Source organism: Myxocyprinus asiaticus, chromosome 46 (genome assembly GCF_019703515.2).
Source record: "Myxocyprinus asiaticus isolate MX2 ecotype Aquarium Trade chromosome 46, UBuf_Myxa_2, whole genome shotgun sequence".
Lineage (NCBI taxonomy): Eukaryota > Metazoa > Chordata > Actinopteri > Cypriniformes > Catostomidae > Myxocyprinus > Myxocyprinus asiaticus.
In genome coordinates this window covers 29,819,008-29,837,528 of record NC_059389.1, presented here as the reverse complement: position 1 = coordinate 29,837,528, position 18,521 = coordinate 29,819,008, and the positions used below count along the sequence as shown (strand labels likewise).

The 18,521-nt window shown below is 38.2% G+C and overlaps 1 protein-coding gene across 1 annotated transcript in view; it reads left to right on the top strand.

Annotated features, from left to right (window-relative positions):
• Positions 1 to 18,521, top strand: part of LOC127435759 (filamin-C-like) — a 52,488-nt gene that overhangs the window by 18,258 nt on the left and 15,709 nt on the right. Inside the window, exons 9-33 of the mRNA XM_051689427.1 lie at positions 436 to 573; positions 745 to 871; positions 976 to 1,112; positions 1,816 to 2,009; positions 2,115 to 2,228; positions 2,442 to 2,585; positions 3,296 to 3,419; positions 3,516 to 3,676; positions 3,809 to 3,899; positions 3,982 to 4,151; positions 4,231 to 4,348; positions 4,433 to 4,695; positions 4,779 to 5,376; positions 12,557 to 12,730; positions 13,282 to 13,444; positions 13,548 to 13,708; positions 14,876 to 15,043; positions 15,181 to 15,304; positions 15,428 to 15,584; positions 15,715 to 15,904; positions 16,003 to 16,026; positions 16,466 to 16,710; positions 17,924 to 18,023; positions 18,114 to 18,254; positions 18,393 to 18,521. Of these exons, the coding sequence (XP_051545387.1) occupies positions 436 to 573; positions 745 to 871; positions 976 to 1,112; positions 1,816 to 2,009; positions 2,115 to 2,228; positions 2,442 to 2,585; positions 3,296 to 3,419; positions 3,516 to 3,676; positions 3,809 to 3,899; positions 3,982 to 4,151; positions 4,231 to 4,348; positions 4,433 to 4,695; positions 4,779 to 5,376; positions 12,557 to 12,730; positions 13,282 to 13,444; positions 13,548 to 13,708; positions 14,876 to 15,043; positions 15,181 to 15,304; positions 15,428 to 15,584; positions 15,715 to 15,904; positions 16,003 to 16,026; positions 16,466 to 16,710; positions 17,924 to 18,023; positions 18,114 to 18,254; positions 18,393 to 18,521 (4,155 nt within the window). The remainder of the gene's footprint in view (positions 1 to 435; positions 574 to 744; positions 872 to 975; positions 1,113 to 1,815; positions 2,010 to 2,114; positions 2,229 to 2,441; positions 2,586 to 3,295; positions 3,420 to 3,515; positions 3,677 to 3,808; positions 3,900 to 3,981; positions 4,152 to 4,230; positions 4,349 to 4,432; positions 4,696 to 4,778; positions 5,377 to 12,556; positions 12,731 to 13,281; positions 13,445 to 13,547; positions 13,709 to 14,875; positions 15,044 to 15,180; positions 15,305 to 15,427; positions 15,585 to 15,714; positions 15,905 to 16,002; positions 16,027 to 16,465; positions 16,711 to 17,923; positions 18,024 to 18,113; positions 18,255 to 18,392) is intronic.

Below are 18,521 nucleotides of genomic sequence, written 5' to 3'. Positions count from 1 at the left end.
GAGTTCATGCGAGAATTCGGAAGCAGCACTTATTTACAACAGAAGAACCAACGTCATGCGGGAGTTCGGCCATTTCAAACGGCATCAGAGCCCTGGATGGAAGCGCCAATTTAAAGTTAAAAAACATTTTAATTATCGACTTGTTTCTTACATAAACCTATCAATTCACTTCAGAAGACATTCATTGATCGACTGGAGTCGCATGGATTACTTCAATGCTGCCTAAATATGACTTTTGGACCATCAAAGTGCTGGCACCCATGTACTTCTATTATAAGGACCTGACAGAGCTTTATCTTCTTCTAAAAATCTTTATTTGTGTTCTGCTGAAGAAAGACAGTCATACACATCTGGGATGGCATCAGGATAAGAGAATAATGACAGAATTTTCATTTTTGGGTGAACTTATCCCTTACATTTATTTTTCCTCAACAGCCAGCAATGCCAACGCTTGTCGTGCCACTGGCCGAGGACTGCAGCCTAAAGGTGTCCGGGTTAAGGAGATGGCAGACTTCACTGTTTTTACTAAAGGAGCAGGAACTGGAGAGCTGAAGGTTTCTGTAAAAGGCCCAGGTGAGTTATTTTTAAACTTTATGTATTCTTTACTATTCTTTACTCATTGCAGTTTTTAAAGGGGTAGTTCACCCCCCAAAAAATAACATTCTGTCATCAATTACTCAGCCTCATGTGTTGAATTTTCATTTTTGGGTGAACTAACCCTTTAATATGGTCATATGTTTTCAGGTGGAACAGAGGTGCCTGTGAAAATGCGTGATGTTGGTGATGGTGTTTACAAGTGTGATTATTGTCCTGTTAAACCTGGAAAATATCATGTAAACATCACATGGGGAGGCAATCCTATTCCATGCAGGTCAGAGTTAGTAGTACCAATTAAATGCATGCCTTTTTTGCATTACAGATTCCTCTTATATTTTACGTTAAACAGTTCTAAAATTAAAAATAATTTTGTTGTAGCCCGTTTGAAGTGGAAGTCAGCGTGGAGGCTGGACCACAGAAGGTGCGGGCTTGGGGTCCTGGCTTGAAGACTGGAATGGTTGGCAAGTCGGCTGACTTTGTTGTGGAGGCTATTGGCACAGAAGTTGGAACTCTTGGTATGTCATTCTTAGACAGAGAATAATGATTTTTAACTCTCATGTTATATTCAGGTCTTTTTTGACCTGTTTAAGTGTTAAAAACAATGAAAATGTAATCTAAACCTTGTATTTGGTCAAAACGCCTTTGGATTCTTCACAACAATGAATACATTAAAAAAATAGATAATATTTTTATGAAAATAGTTTATATGAATATATGAAAATGTCAGGGTGTTTTGGGTGGTTACTAGGCGTTACTAGGTGGTTGCGAGGGCATTACTAAAGGGCTGCTAGATGGTTGCTTACTGGCCTAAGTCATAAGAGACCATCCCCAATTCTCTATGATATCTGATCGAACATTTATATTCTGAAATAAGAATCTTTTAGAATATAACCATGAATCTGTATTTCTTTCAAACAGATACAATGTGTAAATGTTCCAATTGTCAGCTTTTTTCACCCATAATGAGGGGTTTACTCTGTAGGCTATCTACTGTAATAGAATAATACCACCACTGACATATAGACGGCACTCTTTCCGGGTAGCTTGTGTTCATTGTAAAAAACAAACCTATGTCAATGTTCGTGTTTATAATCAAAAAGTATGTATGCTGTATATTGTACTGTACTCTACCAGTTCTTTTTGACCTAATCAGAAAAGAGGAAAGTTTAATGGAACAATGAAGGATGGCTAATATTTACATATCTCCATTTTTTAAAGGCTTTTCTATCGAGGGACCATCTCAAGCAAAGATAGAGTGTGATGATAAGGGTGACGGCTCCTGTGACGTGCACTACTGGCCCACTGAACCTGGCGATTATGCAGTTCATGTCATCTGTGATGATGAAGATATCAAAGACAGCCCCTTTATGGCCCACATCCTCCCAGCAGCCAATGATGTCTTACCTGAGAAGGTGATTGACATATAGAAACAATAATAAGAGGAAGTCATCTGCCTCTTATTTTCTCATTTTTACTCTCGGTGTTAATGTTGCTGATGTTATGGATCTCATGTACAGGTTAAAGCCTTTGGCCCAGGGCTGGAGCCTTCTGGAGTCATTGTCAACAAACCAACACAATTCTTCATTGATGCACGTGAAGCTGGCAGAGGCAGTCTGAAGATCTATGCTCAGGTGTGTAATTGTGTAATATGCTCTCCGTTCTCAGTGTTATCTACTGGGGATGGTGACAGACTTTATGTCAATGGTAGTATGTTGCTAACACATGCACCAGGTCAAAAACTCATAAAAAGACTCACTTTGACTACTCAAACCAAAACCAAACATTTGGTGTAAATGTGAATTCTTATACAGTATTTCCACAAACTGGCAGTGCTTTTCTTCTAGAGGGCTGATGGCTGTGTGATTGACATCCAGATTACTGAGAAGGGGGATGGCACTTTTGTTTGTATTTATGTTCCTACCATGCCAGTGAAACATACCATCATAATTACCTGGGGGGAGGTCAACATACCCAACAGTCCATTCAGAGTGAGTATCTCTAGAATGGTATTTCTGTGTTTGTGCCTGAGGCATTGTTAGAAGTCCAAGCACTGAAGGTGATGGCACCCTATTGTATTTGTACTGATTTTCTTCTTCTTCCATTTCTTCTTTTTCTTCTTTTTCTCTTTCTTCTTCTTCATCTTCTTCTTCTTGTTCTCCTCCTCCTTCTTCTTGTTCTTCTTCTGCCCTAAAATTGTCTGGACAACAAAAACTTAGAGTAAGTCTTAGAGACACCAAATTTGGCAGGATGGTCCCAAAACCCCTCCACTACTCAATGCAAATACACACCTCCATTCGACCCTAGGTGGTGCTGTAAGACACACTTTTATGTATTTGCTAATATTTTCGAAACCATATGGGATAGAATCAAAATATTTTTTTCTTATGATTCCCTGGGTCACGAAAAAAAAAAATACTGTATGTCTAATTTAATTTCAGTCTATAAAATTTCTCCACCATGTTTTGGAGGAATTTGAAAAACTCAATATGGCGGACCAAATACCTACAAAGTAACTGAAGTACTTTGTAATGAAATTACTTTGCGCCTGACACATCTGTTCCTTTAAATTTGGCCATTTTGGTCATTTTCTCCACTTTTCCAAACTGCTTGGACATCAAAAATTGCCGCTTGCGGCTATATTATTTTTTGTCATCAAGCCATGCTTGTTGATTGTTACCACTTTAATCTCTCTCTGTAGGTTCTTGTTGGTGAAGGCTGTCACCCAGACAAAGTGAAGGTCTATGGGCCTGGAGTCGAGAAAACTGGCTTAAAAGCAAATGAGCCCACCTACTTTACTGTCGACTGCAGCGAAGCTGGCCAAGGTTTTTTTTAATGAGCTTAATGAGTTTAACAGGATTTTCTTTATATGGCGCAATAAAACTGTCTTATTGTGGCTGACCATTGTGATTATATCATAGGTGATGTCAGCATCGGGATCAAGTGTGCACCCGGGGTGGTAGGTCCAGCAGAGGCAGATATTGATTTTGACATCATTAAAAATGATAATGACACCTTCACTGTCAAGTACACACCCCCTGGCCCTGGCCGTTACACCATCATGGTGCTTTTTGCAGACCAGGTAAAGCAATGAATAGTTGAAAACATTTTTAAACATCCTATTTTGGAATATATAATGCATTCCATTATATTAAGACCTGAATATGGCTTGTGTACATCCAACACTTATTAAACAATTCTCTGTTTAACAAAGGAAACCCCAAGCAGCCCATTCAAAGTCAAGGTAGATCCTTCTCATGATGCTGGTAAAGTCAGAGCTGAGGGACCTGGGCTGAACAAGACAGGTTAGAGCAAGCCATATTTTCACATTAAAATACATTTAACCCAAGAGAAATCAATTAGAACTGACTCAGTGCTGCTTTACAGGTGTTCAAGTGGACATCCCAACCCATTTCACTATCTTCACCAAGGGAGCAGGAAAGGCTAAACCAGAGGTGCAGTTCAAAACTGCTGTCAAAGGAGATGTCGTTAAAGACTTTGAGATCATTGATAATCATGACTACTCATACACTGTGAAGTACACTGCCCTTCATCAGGTATGGGGACCCTACTGTTGTCCGTTGGGTAAATGTTACTTTTCACCAATAATGAATGATTAATCCTCTCCAAATTTAGGGTGAGATGGCTATCATGGTCACTCATGGAGGAGATCCGATTCCTAAAAGCCCTTTCAGTATCACAGTCGCACCTCCTTTGGATCTTGGCAAAGTCAATGTTCAAGGCCTCAATGAAAGTAAGCACTTTAAATGGATAGCTCACCCAAAAATTTACCCCTCATACTATACTAAATCTTACCATACTGATGTATGTTTTGCAGAGGTGGAAGTTGGGAAGGACCAGGAGTTTATTGTTTGCACAAAAGGTGCAGGTGGGCAGGGGAAGTTAAATGTAAGCATAACCTCACCCTCTGGTAGACCAATACCTTGTAAGCTGGAATCAGACAAGACCAAAAAGGCCACCTGTGTGAAGTACATCCCACCCGAGGAGGGTCTTTACAAGGTGGACATCAGCTATGACGGGAACCCTGTTCCAGGAAGTCCCTTCGCTGTAGAGGGGCTAATGCCTGCTGATCCCTCAAAGGTAGGATGGGAATAACAGTTCTCTTGACTTTGTGAAATGATTGTATGAGCTTTGTAATGGAATGTCACCGGGTTTCCCACCAGGTACGTGCATATGGGCCAGGACTTAAGGGTGGTATTGTGGGTCAGCTGGCACTGTTCACTATAGACACAAAAGGGGCTGGCGCTGGTGGTCTGGGTCTGACATTGGAAGGCCCCTGTGAGGCTAAGATTGAGTGCCAAGACAATGGCGATGGCACCTGCTCTGTTGCCTACCTGCCTACAGAGGCTGGTGACTACAACATCAATATCCTGTTCGGGGAAGCTCACATTCCTGGTTCACCTTTCAAAGCTGTTGTCAAGCCAGCTCTTGATGCGGGTAAGGTTATAGTGAGCGGCCCAGGACTGGAGAGGGCTAAGGCTGGTGAGGTGGCCAGTTTCATAGTGGACTGCAGAAGGGCTGGAGAGGCTGAACTCACCATAGAGATTGTGTCAGATTCAGGAGCTCAAGCTGAAGTTTGCATCCAAAAGAACAACGATGGAACCTTCTCCGTCACCTACACCCCTCTCTTTCATGGGATGCACACCATCACCATTAAATATGGCGGTCAGCAGGTGCCCAAGAGCCCCATAAATGTTCAGGTAGAGCCATCTGTGGACACAAGTGGAATTAAAGTGTACGGACCGGGAGTTGAGCCCAGAGGTAATATTTTGCAATTTTGGAACAATCATTTACAGGAATAGTTCATCCAAAAATGAAAATTCTGTCATTATTTACTCATGTTCATGTCGTTTCAAACTTGTATGCCTTTCTCTCTTGCGTAGAACACAAAATCTTCATTCATCTTTTCTCCGTATATATGAATATTGACTCCGGGCTGGCAAGATCCATAAAGTCAAGTCATTTTTATTTGTATAGCGCTTTTCACAACACATATCATTACAAAGCAGCTTTACAAATATTATGCTTTAATTGAGAAAGAAGATGTAATATAATAATTACTTCGAGTCATAATAGTGCGGTTTATTAAAAAACATGATTGTAAATTGCACCTTAAAATAAATAATAAAATAAATTAATATTTATATTTAGACCCCCAGTGAGCAAGATAAAGGCGACTGTGGCAAGGAACACAAAACTCCATAAGATGTTGGTTAATGGAGAAAAATAATATTGGGAGAAACCAGGCTCACTGTGGGGGCCAGTTCCCCTCTGGCTAAACTATAAATATATTGCCAATATTAGTTATTTATGTGCAGTGCAAGTCATGGTTTAAAATGATTAAACTAAGAAAGTGTTAAGGGTCAGTGTTTAAACAAAAAAGATTTTGTATGAACTGTCAAATTAATGACAATGTCTTAGAAATAACATCCTGAATTAACTGCGGAAGTGCACACAGATGCATTGTCCTTTGTTAGCTGGCTGGTGAAGGCTTTAGTTGGTTATTAATTTATTATCTATGTATTCCATTTCAAGAGTGTAGTCTATGAAGGTAAATCTTTTGCAAAACTTGAGAACTTGTAGATTTGAAATTGAGAAATTGTACAATAAATATTTGTACATGTAAAATGAAATTTACACTCACAGTCCTGATGTGAAAAATCTATGTGTGCAATCTGCACGTATAGACAATAATCCAAAACCTGTGTTTTGAATTCAAAGTTTCAGACAAATAGTCACAGATGTGTTAAATGTCATTCATATAAATACAACGACAGACACAAACTTGTATTACATATTTACTTTTGTACTTTAATTCAATTTCGCAATACAACCACAAATCGGCAGTTATAACCTCTCAAATCTGCCACAGCAACATCAAATCATCCCGCCTTGACTTTTGCAACAACTTTTGCGAAAAACCTGTAGCAAAACTCACTTGTGCACTTGTAAATCAAGATAAGAGAGCAGAGTACTGGTGCTGGGTGGGGCCAATGAAGTTGTGACCAATCACAGGAGCTGGAACAACTGATGCCGGACCAATCAAAATTGATCATAGTACTTACTTGATGTCTATCTACTTTATATAGAATTCAGTGTAAGTTATAATGAATCTATTTTCCTGCTGTACCTAAATTAGAGATATAGAAATGTGCATTTTCTGCTGTTTTTAGTTTTACTCAATTCCCTTATTTAGATGTCAACATGTGATTTAAATTAAAGTGCACATAACCATGACAATTTCAAATAATCATGATTAAAGCAAGTCATTGCGGTCAGGCAATTATATATCTTAATACGTTTTAAATTATATACCTTATTCTTAAGGTGTCTAGGTGTACTTTCTTAGTGCTTGATTTTAAGGATTGATCATTGATGGACTTGTTGATAAAACAGTTTAAACAGACCTTTAACTAGAACTAAGAAATTAATTACTGTCATGTAAAAGACATTTAAAATTAAAGAGTTTTATTCTGAATCTCATTTCAAACAAGAATCCACACTGTGCACAATATTATCTTTATTTCACAAGTGGGTTTCTTACAATAATTACAGTAGCATTGCAATTCATTTAAGCAAGTACTGTATGACTTCTTTAGATTAACCATTTGCTTGCAAATTTGCAACAATGTAACAGCATTGAAGTAGAAATGTAAGGGAAATGACTAACTGAAATAATAATAATGAAATAATAAAGGCTTGATTTCACACGATTTTCTATAGACAGTCAGCCAGCATGATTAATCTAGTTACCCATTCATGTGAAAATGAGGAGAATTATTTCGAAAGAATAATACTCGTTGTTTTGTGTTTTACACTTAAAAAAAAATCAAACATGTTCCGTCCAAGCACTTAAGCAACATGATACCAGTTTAAACATTTTAATAAAACATTTACATAATAGCAAAGCTGCACTCTGACAATTTAAGGATTTGCCAGCTATCATATCTCTGGTGTTATCATTAATTCACTGTATTTAATCTGTTGCAACAGTTCTCTGGAGATAATTGAGATTTTCTTACTTCACTCTTACACCTATTGATACCTAACCTCTAGTTCATGTTTTCATGGAAATATGGAACTCGTGGCATATGACAGCTGGCTGGATTGTCATCCCATGTAGTTTTACTGAATGCAAACATCCTGCATAAACATTTCTTCAGAGAATTCTCTCATTGCCATCCTAAGACATTACATGTGCGGTCTTTCGGCGCCGACTTCTGCGTTGATCACCGTGATCAGATCGTTACATTTAATTTGTTACATGATAAATTCACTCTTAATCATTTAACTGTCACATTATTTAACTTATCCTGCCACTGCATCAGCCAGCCATTGTCACCTCTAGACTCGTTTTGTTACAAAAACGGCACTGGCGCTTTGCGTGACATCATCGCATTCTAAGCTGATCTGTTCTGATTGGTCCGGCATCAGTCGTTCCAGCTCTTGTGATTGGTCACAACTTCATTGGCCCCGCCCCTGCCCAGCACCGGTAGTCTGCTCTCTCACATCTTTATTTACAAGTGCACAAGTGAGTTTTGCTACAGGTTTTTTGCAAAAGTTGTAACAAAATTCAAGGCGGGAGGATTTGCAGTGGCAGATTTGAGAGGTTATAACTGCCGATTTTTGGTTGTAATGCGAAAGTGAATTAAAGTACAAAAGTAAATATGTAATACAAGATTGTGTCTGTCGTTGTATTTATATGAATGTAATTTTACACATTTGTGACTATTTGTCTGGAACTTTGAATTCAAAACACAGGTTTTGGATTATTGTCTGTGCGTACAGATTGCAACATTCAACTTCAGATTTTTATTTCACATCGAGGCTTTGAGTGTACATTTCAACTTACAAGAACAAATATTTACTGTAAAAGTTTTCAATTTCAAATCTAAAAGCTTTCGAAATTTGCAACAGATTGACCTTCATAGTAGTCCATCCTTTGACCAAGGTGATGCAGGCTGAGGTCAGTAGGTGGCACAGGCTCCAGTTAGCCTTCATCACTCAGCAACATGTAGTAGTGGGAGTCGGGCTTCAGGCAGGACCGGAGCTGGATCTGGCAGGCTCTGGTAACCTCAGGATATGTATCCCAAGGTTAAGACAGGGAAACAAATGTAATAATATTAGTGTAGATGCAATTCACTTTAAAACAGGATTATAGAATATAAGAAGTGTTTCTGGTTCTGGCAGACCTAACTAATGCAGCATAACTATAAACTGATGGATAGATTAGGTGTATGCCTGGCTGAAAAGATGAGTCTTTAGTCTAGACTTAAACTGAGAGAGTGTGTCTGAGTTCCGAAACGTGTTTGGAAGACTATTCCATGGTTTAGAAAACAAATAGGAAATAATCTCCCTCCTCTTGTGGATTTTGATATTCTAGGTATTATTAACAGGCTAGAATTTTGCGATCATAGTGAACGTGATGGAACTAGACCATTCAAAGCTTTGTAAGTACAGTAGTTAGAAGTATTTTAAAATTAATACAAAATTCAACAACAATAAAATTGGGCTGATATGATCATATTTCTTGGTTCTAGTCAGCACTCTAGCTGCTGCATTTTGAACTAACTGAAGTTTATTTATGGAACCTGCAGGCAGGCTCGTTGTTAGGTCAAAACATTCAAGGCTTGAACCCCACATGATTTTGGTCTAGCTCTGAATGATTTTGTTCGGAATTGCATGTGTTTGAGTGGAACTGATGTGTGAGTTAAGTGTTGGTTATTGCAGCGGTTTTACTGCAAATGTAATGATATTCACCTGCTGTTTGGCACTTTAAACTCTTAATATCCTTCCTAATCTGAAACACGCATAATTCAAGCCTGGTTTTCGCGCGAGTTTTGCACGAGCCATCACAAAACCACTCGCGTGAAGCTGCATGGCACCACAGCATGTGTTGCGCGCACACCGCAGTTGCACTTTTCTCCAGACCAGTGGTTCCCAACCCTGTTACTGGAGGCCCCCCAACACTACACATTTTGGATATCTCCCTAATCAAACACTTGATTCAACTCATCAGCTCGTTAGTGGAGACTCCAAGATCTGAATTGGGTGTGTCAGAAAAGGGAGATATACAAAATGTGCAGTGCTGGGGGGCCTCCAGGAACAGGGTTGGGAATCACTGCTCCAGACGAATCCAGGCTTGGTGCGCTCTGCTCTATCATACTGTTTCTCTGAAGTGCACGCGCGTCTGGGCTTCCCTTGATATCTCGGTGCTTACCAAAAAAAAAAAAAAAAAAATTGTGACCCATTTAAATTCAACTCAGAACTGTCTAGTTTAAAACACTATGGAGGAAATCAAACATCTCAAACGACTAAACCGCACTGACTAGGTAAAGACTAGCAACATTGATCTAATCCACAGTTATAACGAGCCACCCATGGTCTTACCTGCTTATGGTACTGCACTGTAAATATAAGAGAAAGTAAAAGGGCTTTAAAGTCTGGACCTCAGCGAAAAATTATGGGCAAAATTTTCCTCCTTTGTAATGGGTGTGTTACGAATGATGTTTAATAAATAAACTGGCCTTGTTTGACTTCAAATATTCCTAAAGATTACTTAAATCATTAAGAGCCTAATGAAAGGAAAACAAAATCTGGTATGGAGTAGCAAACAAATATTTTCACTAGCACAGTCCCAATTCAGTAAAGTGCTTTACTCATGGGTACAGTCAGAAAATTATTTTAGTCTCATAACTAATCTCATAGAAATAAGGTGTTAAATAATTTTTTTTTATTTCAAATTTAAAAAGTGTCAGATGTAGAAAGAAAATAACTAAAATACTTAAGATAACTTAGGGTATCATTTAAATAACATGGTTTAAATCTAAATACCATGGTACTGTCACAGCAAGCTACTTTTTTTTTTAAAGGCCATTGTGAGAAACTTCAGCTAGTGAGGTCATGTAAATACTTTAAGTATGTAGATGCATTGTATCACATGTTTACATTCAAGATACACAAGAAAATTTGGAAATGCTGCTCCCAAACTCATCAAAATCACATGTTTTGGTGCTGTTATTTTAAAAAACAAATGTCATGGGGGAGCATGCCCTCGGACCCCCCCTACAAAACAAGGGAACGCAATTTTACTTCATATGTGAATCATGAAAGGTTAGAAGGCCAAAAACGGCCATCCTATGTGGAAAACAAAATATAATGTACATATTTATTATTTCAATGCATTCATAGCTCATGGTTGGATACTAGCCCATTATGTTTTCGCCTCAGACCCTGATGTTTTCAAATACTAAACACGCCCCTGCCTGCTGGACATCCGCCCAGTAGTGCATCACAATAATCTAGTCTTGAGGTCATGAACGCATGAATTTAATTTTCGGCATTAGAAACAGAGAGCATGTGTCTTAACTTTAAAATATTTCTGAGATGGAAGAATGCTGTTCTAGAAACACTGGAAATGTGATTTTCAAAGGACAGATTGCTATCAAATATATAAAAAAAAGTTTCACTGTAGAAGACGACGTGACAGTACATTGAGATTCCAATTATATTTTAGCTGCTTATTTTTAGAGGTTTTTGGTCCAATAATTAGTACCTCTGTTTTGTCGGAATTGAGTAGAAGAAAATTTCTAGGCATCCAATCTTTGATATCATTGATACGCTCTGCTAACTTGGAGAATTGTACAATTTTGTCGGGTTTCGAGGAAATATAAAGTTGGGTATCATCGGCATAAGTGAAAGCAAATTCCACGGTTCCTGATGTCTCCCAGGGGAAGCATATATAAGGAGAAAAGCAGAGGCCCTAAAACTGATCCCTGTGGCACTCCATACTTAACTTTAGTTTGATCTGACAATTCCTCGTTTACACAGACAAAGTGGTAGCGGTCGGATAAGTAGGACCTAAACCAAGCAAATACCAACATAATTCTCAAGCCTATCCAAGAGAATTTCATGATCTATGGTGTCGAAGGCAGCACTAAGATCTAAAAGCACTAGAAGAGAAATGTAGCCATGATCAAAGGAAAGGAAAAATATTTTTTTTTTATTTGGATTTATTCACTGTTTACGGGAGTTGACCAACAATTTGATTCAAGAGTGAATAGCAACTTAAATTATTTTGTGTTCACAAAGTGACTGTAAAGATTGGAAATTGAAGATTGACTACTTTTACTGTGGTTTTATCAGCCTGATCTCATGAAAATTAGGTGAGTGTGGTAATATTTTTGCAAAATGATACTACATGGTTCATTTCATGTTTTGCAGCAGTTCTGAGGTGAAATGTCCCCTGGGTGGCACTAAAAGCGAGTTAAATGTTCTCCCAAACAGATGAGGCTTTTAAGGTTAACGCTTTTTTGAGTTTTAAAGCGGTCATGAAATGCTTTTTTAAATAATTTTATCTTCTCTGAAGTCCAATGATAATGCTATAAAAGTTTTTTTGCACCAAAACAGTCACAATTTATTAATATATGATCATTTTTCACCCTGTTTTTGGCCCTCTGTCTGAAACGCTTGGTTTTGGCTAAGCGCCTCCTTAAAACTTCAATGTAAACGCCCACTGTTATGATTAGCTAACATTGTGCAGCCCCTCAAATTCAGCAAATTCAATTGGAAGAGAATGAACCTCGACATTATAAAACAAAATTGAAGGGTTTACACATAAAATACACCTAACACATTGTCACATAAAAATAATTTCGCAAAAATGTAGGTATAGCGACGTGATTCTATGAGACCAGGTTGGGTTTTATGGTGTTTTTTTGTCCTTTATGGAACATGAAGGCCACTATTCATTTTCATTACAGTATATGGCAAAAGACATCCTTTTGTGTTCCACGAAAGAAAAAGGAAAAAGTAAATACATGTTTGGAGGGACATTAGGGTGAATAAATAATGACAGAATTTAATTATTCATTTAAGATTATTTTTTTCCAATCAAATTAAATCAGTTATACCTAATTGTCTTGGTTTCCTGTAAATTAAGGGGTCCTCAGGGAAGTAAAGACACACTTCATTGTGGACGCTCGCGCTCACACTAAGACCAAAGGAAATCATGTCAAGATCTGCATCATCAATCCATCAGGCGCAAACACAGACGCATACATCACAGACAAGGGTGATGGCACCTATAGAGTGGAGTACACTGCTTTTGAGGATGGTATGCAATTAAAACTTTTTTGAATGAATAGGTTTAAATAAAGTTTAAAATATGAATGCAATTGTACTATGATGTTTTTCAGCACCAGATATCAACAAACAGATGGTATATATATTATATATTGCAAATGGCATATGTACAGACCAAGGCAGTGTTGAGAAGCTTTCAGGGCTTAGATGTACTGGATGAGAATATATGACAGATGTAGGGAGAGTTTATAAATAGGAGATGCATTGTAAAAGGAGCTCAGTAAATAGTTGTGTGTCTTACTAGGGCCCTTTGCACTGTTGGACAGAAATACAGCATGTATTAATATCAACAACAGCTGCAGCAGCTCACGGGTAAAAAAAAAAATATAAATACATTCTAGAAGCACAACAGAAGCCAGCAGAATTTGAAGGTTCTTACTTATTGCACAAATGTAATTACAAATAAAATCACAATGAAATGTGCATGAAAAACGTCCTGGACAAATATTCTTAACAGCTGTGGAAGTAGAGCTGGTATTAATCATAATGCTTTCGATATAAGGAATTCTTTGCTTTGTGTAGGTTTGCACCTGATAGAGGTCTTTTATGATGATGTTGCTGTTCCCAAGAGCCCCTTCAGGGTGTCAGTTGTAGAGGGTTGTGACCCAACACGTGTTCGTGCTTATGGTCCAGGCCTGGATGGTGGACTTGTCAACAAACCCAACTGCTTCACAGTAGAAACAAGGTATGGACTCTATATTAATATATAGTGTCTGAAGAGAAACTGCCAAATCTGACATTGTGGGGTGTCTGTATTTCATTGTACGTCCATTTGTTAACATCTTCAGGGGTGCTGGAACAGGTGGTTTGGGCTTGACCATTGAAGGAGCATCAGAAGCCAAAATGTTCTGTAAGGACAACAAGGATGGTAGTTGCAGTGTTGAATATGTGCCTTACACTCCAGGAGACTATGATGTCAATATCACCTATGGAGGCCAGCCTATTCCAGGTAAAATATGATCTACCTGTTAAATTGTATTATCTATAATTATCCCTTTTAATTAGGGGTCCAAGCACCAGTTTTTGTTATTGTATTTGTTAGAGGTCGACTGATAGTGAATTTTGCCGATACTGATAACTAAGGTTCTAAAATCTCAATTTAAAACTAAAATTGATTTATAGAATGTAAAAAAAAAAATTATATTCTTTCTTTACTATGACTTAAAGACAAAGAGTCCAAAATAAAACTCCCAGATGCAGTTTTTTTGTTCATCCAAAATCTCAGTAAAAACCAGAAAAAATGTGGTGCATAACACGCGACTTTAAGTATAAACAAGACCGAAACACACTGGGGACTCTTATTGTGAAATTACTAAATTATGAAAAAAACTATCAGCAACTATCAACATAGATTTTTGCCGATAACTGATACTTTCCAAAAAGCAACTATCAGTACCAATTAATCGGTAAACCGATATATCGGTCTACCTAGTATTTGTACTGATTTTCTTCAATTATCTCAAATATCTTCGCTACCGTATGGGGAAAAAAAATCCAATAATAATAGTAATAAATTATTTGATTCCCTGAGTCAAGCTAAACAAAACATATATCTCTGATTTCATTACAATCTATAATATTTTTCTGACATTTTGGAAAAAAACAACTACTTTTTCAAATTCTAGCTATTTTTTGACCGATTCATGGCAAAAAGTTATCAAATCAATTTTGATTTGTCAAATCATTCAGAAGATGTATGTCGATAAGTGAACTGGGCCACAGTCAAAAAAAATTGTTGGCCTATATTTTCTAAACAATTTGACGAATTAACATTCTTTTGACAACTATTTTGTCACAATGATACCTGCAAAAATGAATGTAAACTGGACCAACAGTCTAGGAGGAGTTTGAAAAAGTAGGTTTTTCGGAAAACACATAATGGCAGACGAAATATCTACAAAGTAACTAGAGTACTTACTTAGTAATAAAAATTACTTGCACCTGACATAATTTTTCTTTCAAATTTGGCAATTCTTGGAATTTTCTCCACTTTTCCAAACTGCTGGGACCCTCAAAATTGCCACTTGCATCTATATTTCAAATTCTGTTGTTCTACAGCTGATTTAAATCTGGGATTAGAGCACAGTTATTAATATTATTTTTATGCTGGTCTCAGGCAGTCCGTTCCGTGTGCCAGTGAAGGATGTAGTTGATGTCAGTAAGGTAAAGTGCTCGGGACCTGGTCTTGCTAACAGAGTGACAGCACATGTTTCACAAACCTTCACTGTGGACAGCAGCAAGGCAGGACTGGCTCCTCTAGAGGTGCAACTATATGGCCCAACAGGTGAATGACACAACTTACACCTTTAGTCCTACTAAATATTTTATTGAATAGGATGCACTGTAGAAGACATTCTGTTCTTGAGTCTTGGCTGGTAGTGATCTTGTTCTTGGAAATCTTGATCTTGTTCTGTCTTACAGGGGCACTGGAGCCTGTTGTTGTTAAAAACAACCGTGATGGAACACATACTGCCAACTACACTCCTGCACAGGAGGGACCATACACTGTGTCCGTCAAATACGCCAACCAAGAAGTTCCCGGCAGGTTAGATCACAGAGCTGACAGAGCAGACATTTTAGACTCTAGTTTATTATAATAGTTTCATTTTTTACAAGAAAGTGACAATGCTTGTATTTTAATTCCCTTTAATTTTGTGGTTGAAAACAGTCCGTTTAAAGTCAACTCAGCCCCATCACATGACGCTAGTAAGGTGCGTGCCAGCGGTCCTGGCCTGGATAATAAAGGAGTGGCTGCCAGTCTACCAGTGGAGTTCACCATTGATGCTCGTGATGCAGGAAAAGGCCTTCTGGTGGTTCAAATCCTGGTGAGCTCTCTTACCCTTTTACTTAATACAGAAAACAACATGGCTATACTGGTCAACTACCTTGACCAGCACCAAACCAGCATAAACCAACTTAGACCAGCATGGGAATTCATTCATGTCTTCTATTTAGGATCCAGAGGGAAAGCCAAAGAAAGCCAGCATCCAGGACAACCGAGACGGAACCTACACTGTATCTTATGTGCCAGACATGACTGGCCGCTACACCATCACCATTAAGTATGGTGGAGATAACATTCCATACTCACCTTACAGTGTCCATGCCTTTCCCACTGGTGATGCCAGCAAGTGTCTACTCACAGGTAGGTGTCCAGTTTGGTGCTTTGTGTTTGGCTCCATTCATGTCTTTGTTGGCAACTCTGTCTTTACTGACTTTTGTTTGCTTGCTTTTGGTTTCCAGTGTCTATTGGAGGACATGGTGTTGGTAAGTCATCATGACATTATTTTTATTGCAATAATCTACTATTATACACACCAAGCAATGCGTGTTCCTTTTATATTAGGTGTTTTTAACTACTATTTACTTACAATGAAATACATACAATACAAGGTATTTATTGTGTAGCTATATTGTTCTGAAAAATTCTCACAAAATTCATATTTTCTGCTACTGTGGTTGAGGTACGAGTAGGTTTAGGGGTAGAGGTTAGGGTTTAGGGAAAGGGTTGGGGGTAAGGTAAACAGTGTTACTACAGATGTAATTAAATGCAGGTACTTTAAATGCAAGTACAATGCAACAACACACATGTACATAATAAATACAGTGTATCAAATGCTTAAGTACATAGTAGTTAAAGACACCTAATATGAAGTGGGTCCGCATGTTCTGAATGAAGTTTTTAACAGTGCTGTAATGTGAGCAGAAACCCTTGGACCCAACATTAAGATGGCAGAGGAGACTGTTATCTCAGTGGATGCTAAGACTGCTGGCAAAGGGAAGGTGACATGTACGGTTCTGACCCCTGATGGCATGGAGCTGGATATGGATGTTATAGAGAATCCCGATGGTACCTTCGACATTTACTACACTGCACCCGAGCCGGGCAAATACGTCATCACAATCCGCTTTGGAGGGCAACATGTTCCCAACAGCCCCTTTCAAGTCATGGTGAGTGACATTACTGAACAGGTGTGTTGATCTGTGTGTCACCCCTAAAATAAAACCATGATAGAACCATTAATGTTGACCTTACCAGCAACATTACAACAGAAAGGGATTTAAATGAAACAGCAAGATGATACAATATGTAAAGTGGATCTCATTCGCTAACATTTAAGGACAAGTGCTTGAGTACTTGTACGTCTGTGCACAGAAAAGCTACTCACACAAAATTATATCTCAGCTCTGTAGGTCCATATAATGCAAGTGAATGAGGTCCAAAACTTGAAGCACATAAAGGCAGCATAAAAGTAATCCATAAGTCTCCAGTGGTTTAACTGCAACGGCTTGAGGCTGCCTACACTGGACACATACAAGCAAACATTCTAAAAGGATGACATGCACGGACAATTGCATATCAGAAAAAGGACGGTGTGTCCCTAAACTGTCAAAATGATGTGGCGTGACACAGCATAACGGACTCATCCAGTGTAGCATAATTGATTATAATAGGAACGATTTGCTATATCGCAAAGAAAGGGGACGTGAAAGTCTCTGTATACATAAGTCAGGCATATGAGGTATCATTTGAAAGCTTACAATCACTTCTGCATTTATGTTGCTTAAAATAACGAAATAAGACCTCAAAACATTTGCGTTGAAAATTAGCGCCCCCTAGAGGTAATGGGGTGGAAATATTTATATATAAATGTTCTTCACATAGACAAGTCATATATCAAATGAAAGCTTTTATTCTAAGGAATGTGATTATACAGTTAATTTTGTTGCCCCAATACCACAGTTCAAAAGATTTTCAAAAGAATCACAAAGTGAAATATGATTTCTGTAATTCATCAAATAAAATGTCTCTTTTATGCTCTGATAACTGCTGCTGAAAGCCCCAAATAGCTAAAAACTTTATATCTCCTTTTACCTTAGGAAGTTCTCTAAAAATTACTTGTCTGTGAGCTTGCTTGGCTGAATAATCCAATGTTATATCTTAGATGTCCAGAACAACATATGCCATCCAGAAGGAAAAGCATGCAAAACAAATCATCAACAAATATGTTTTCGGCTTTGTTTATGTCATAACAAAGGGAAGGATCTCAGCTTTCTAATGACACCTAGACTGAGCTTCTAGTTCCAAACATTTTCCTATAATAAATCATGATTAATTTTGTTTTTTTTTATTAAATTGAATTTCTTCTTTATGTTGTCTCAGGCTACAGATCAGCCTGTTGTGCCGAGAGACGATACAAAGCCCATGTTTCAACCCCTGAACCTAGTTATCCCCTTCACTGTCCAGCAGGGGGAGCTCAGCGGTAACATATTTAATCACATTAATTTAGAACAAAACCATTGCAGCTGTTTCATACTGTTTTCTGGACTATACACATTCGCTTTATTTGCAGGAGAGGTGCGTATGCCCTCTGGTAAGACAGCTCGTCCATTCATAAGGGACAACAAAGACGGAACAGTCACAGTGCAATATCAACCGACTGAGAGAGGTCTCCATGAAATGGACATAAAGTACGATGGCAACCATATCCCAGGTTGGACTCTAGTTGGAATAATTGCCTTTTTATTTGGCCTAAGTGTCCAAATACTTTTAGGGGCCATTGTAAATTGAGGAAATTCAGGATGCCAGTGTAGTTTACAGAATCACGATTTTAATGCAATTACTTTCATAGGAAGTCCATTGCAGTTCTATGTGGATGTAATGAACAGTGGAATGGTGACAGCTTATGGACCTGGTCTGTGCCATGGGACAGTCAATAAACTAGCCACTTTTACTGTCATTACCAAGAATGCTGGAGAAG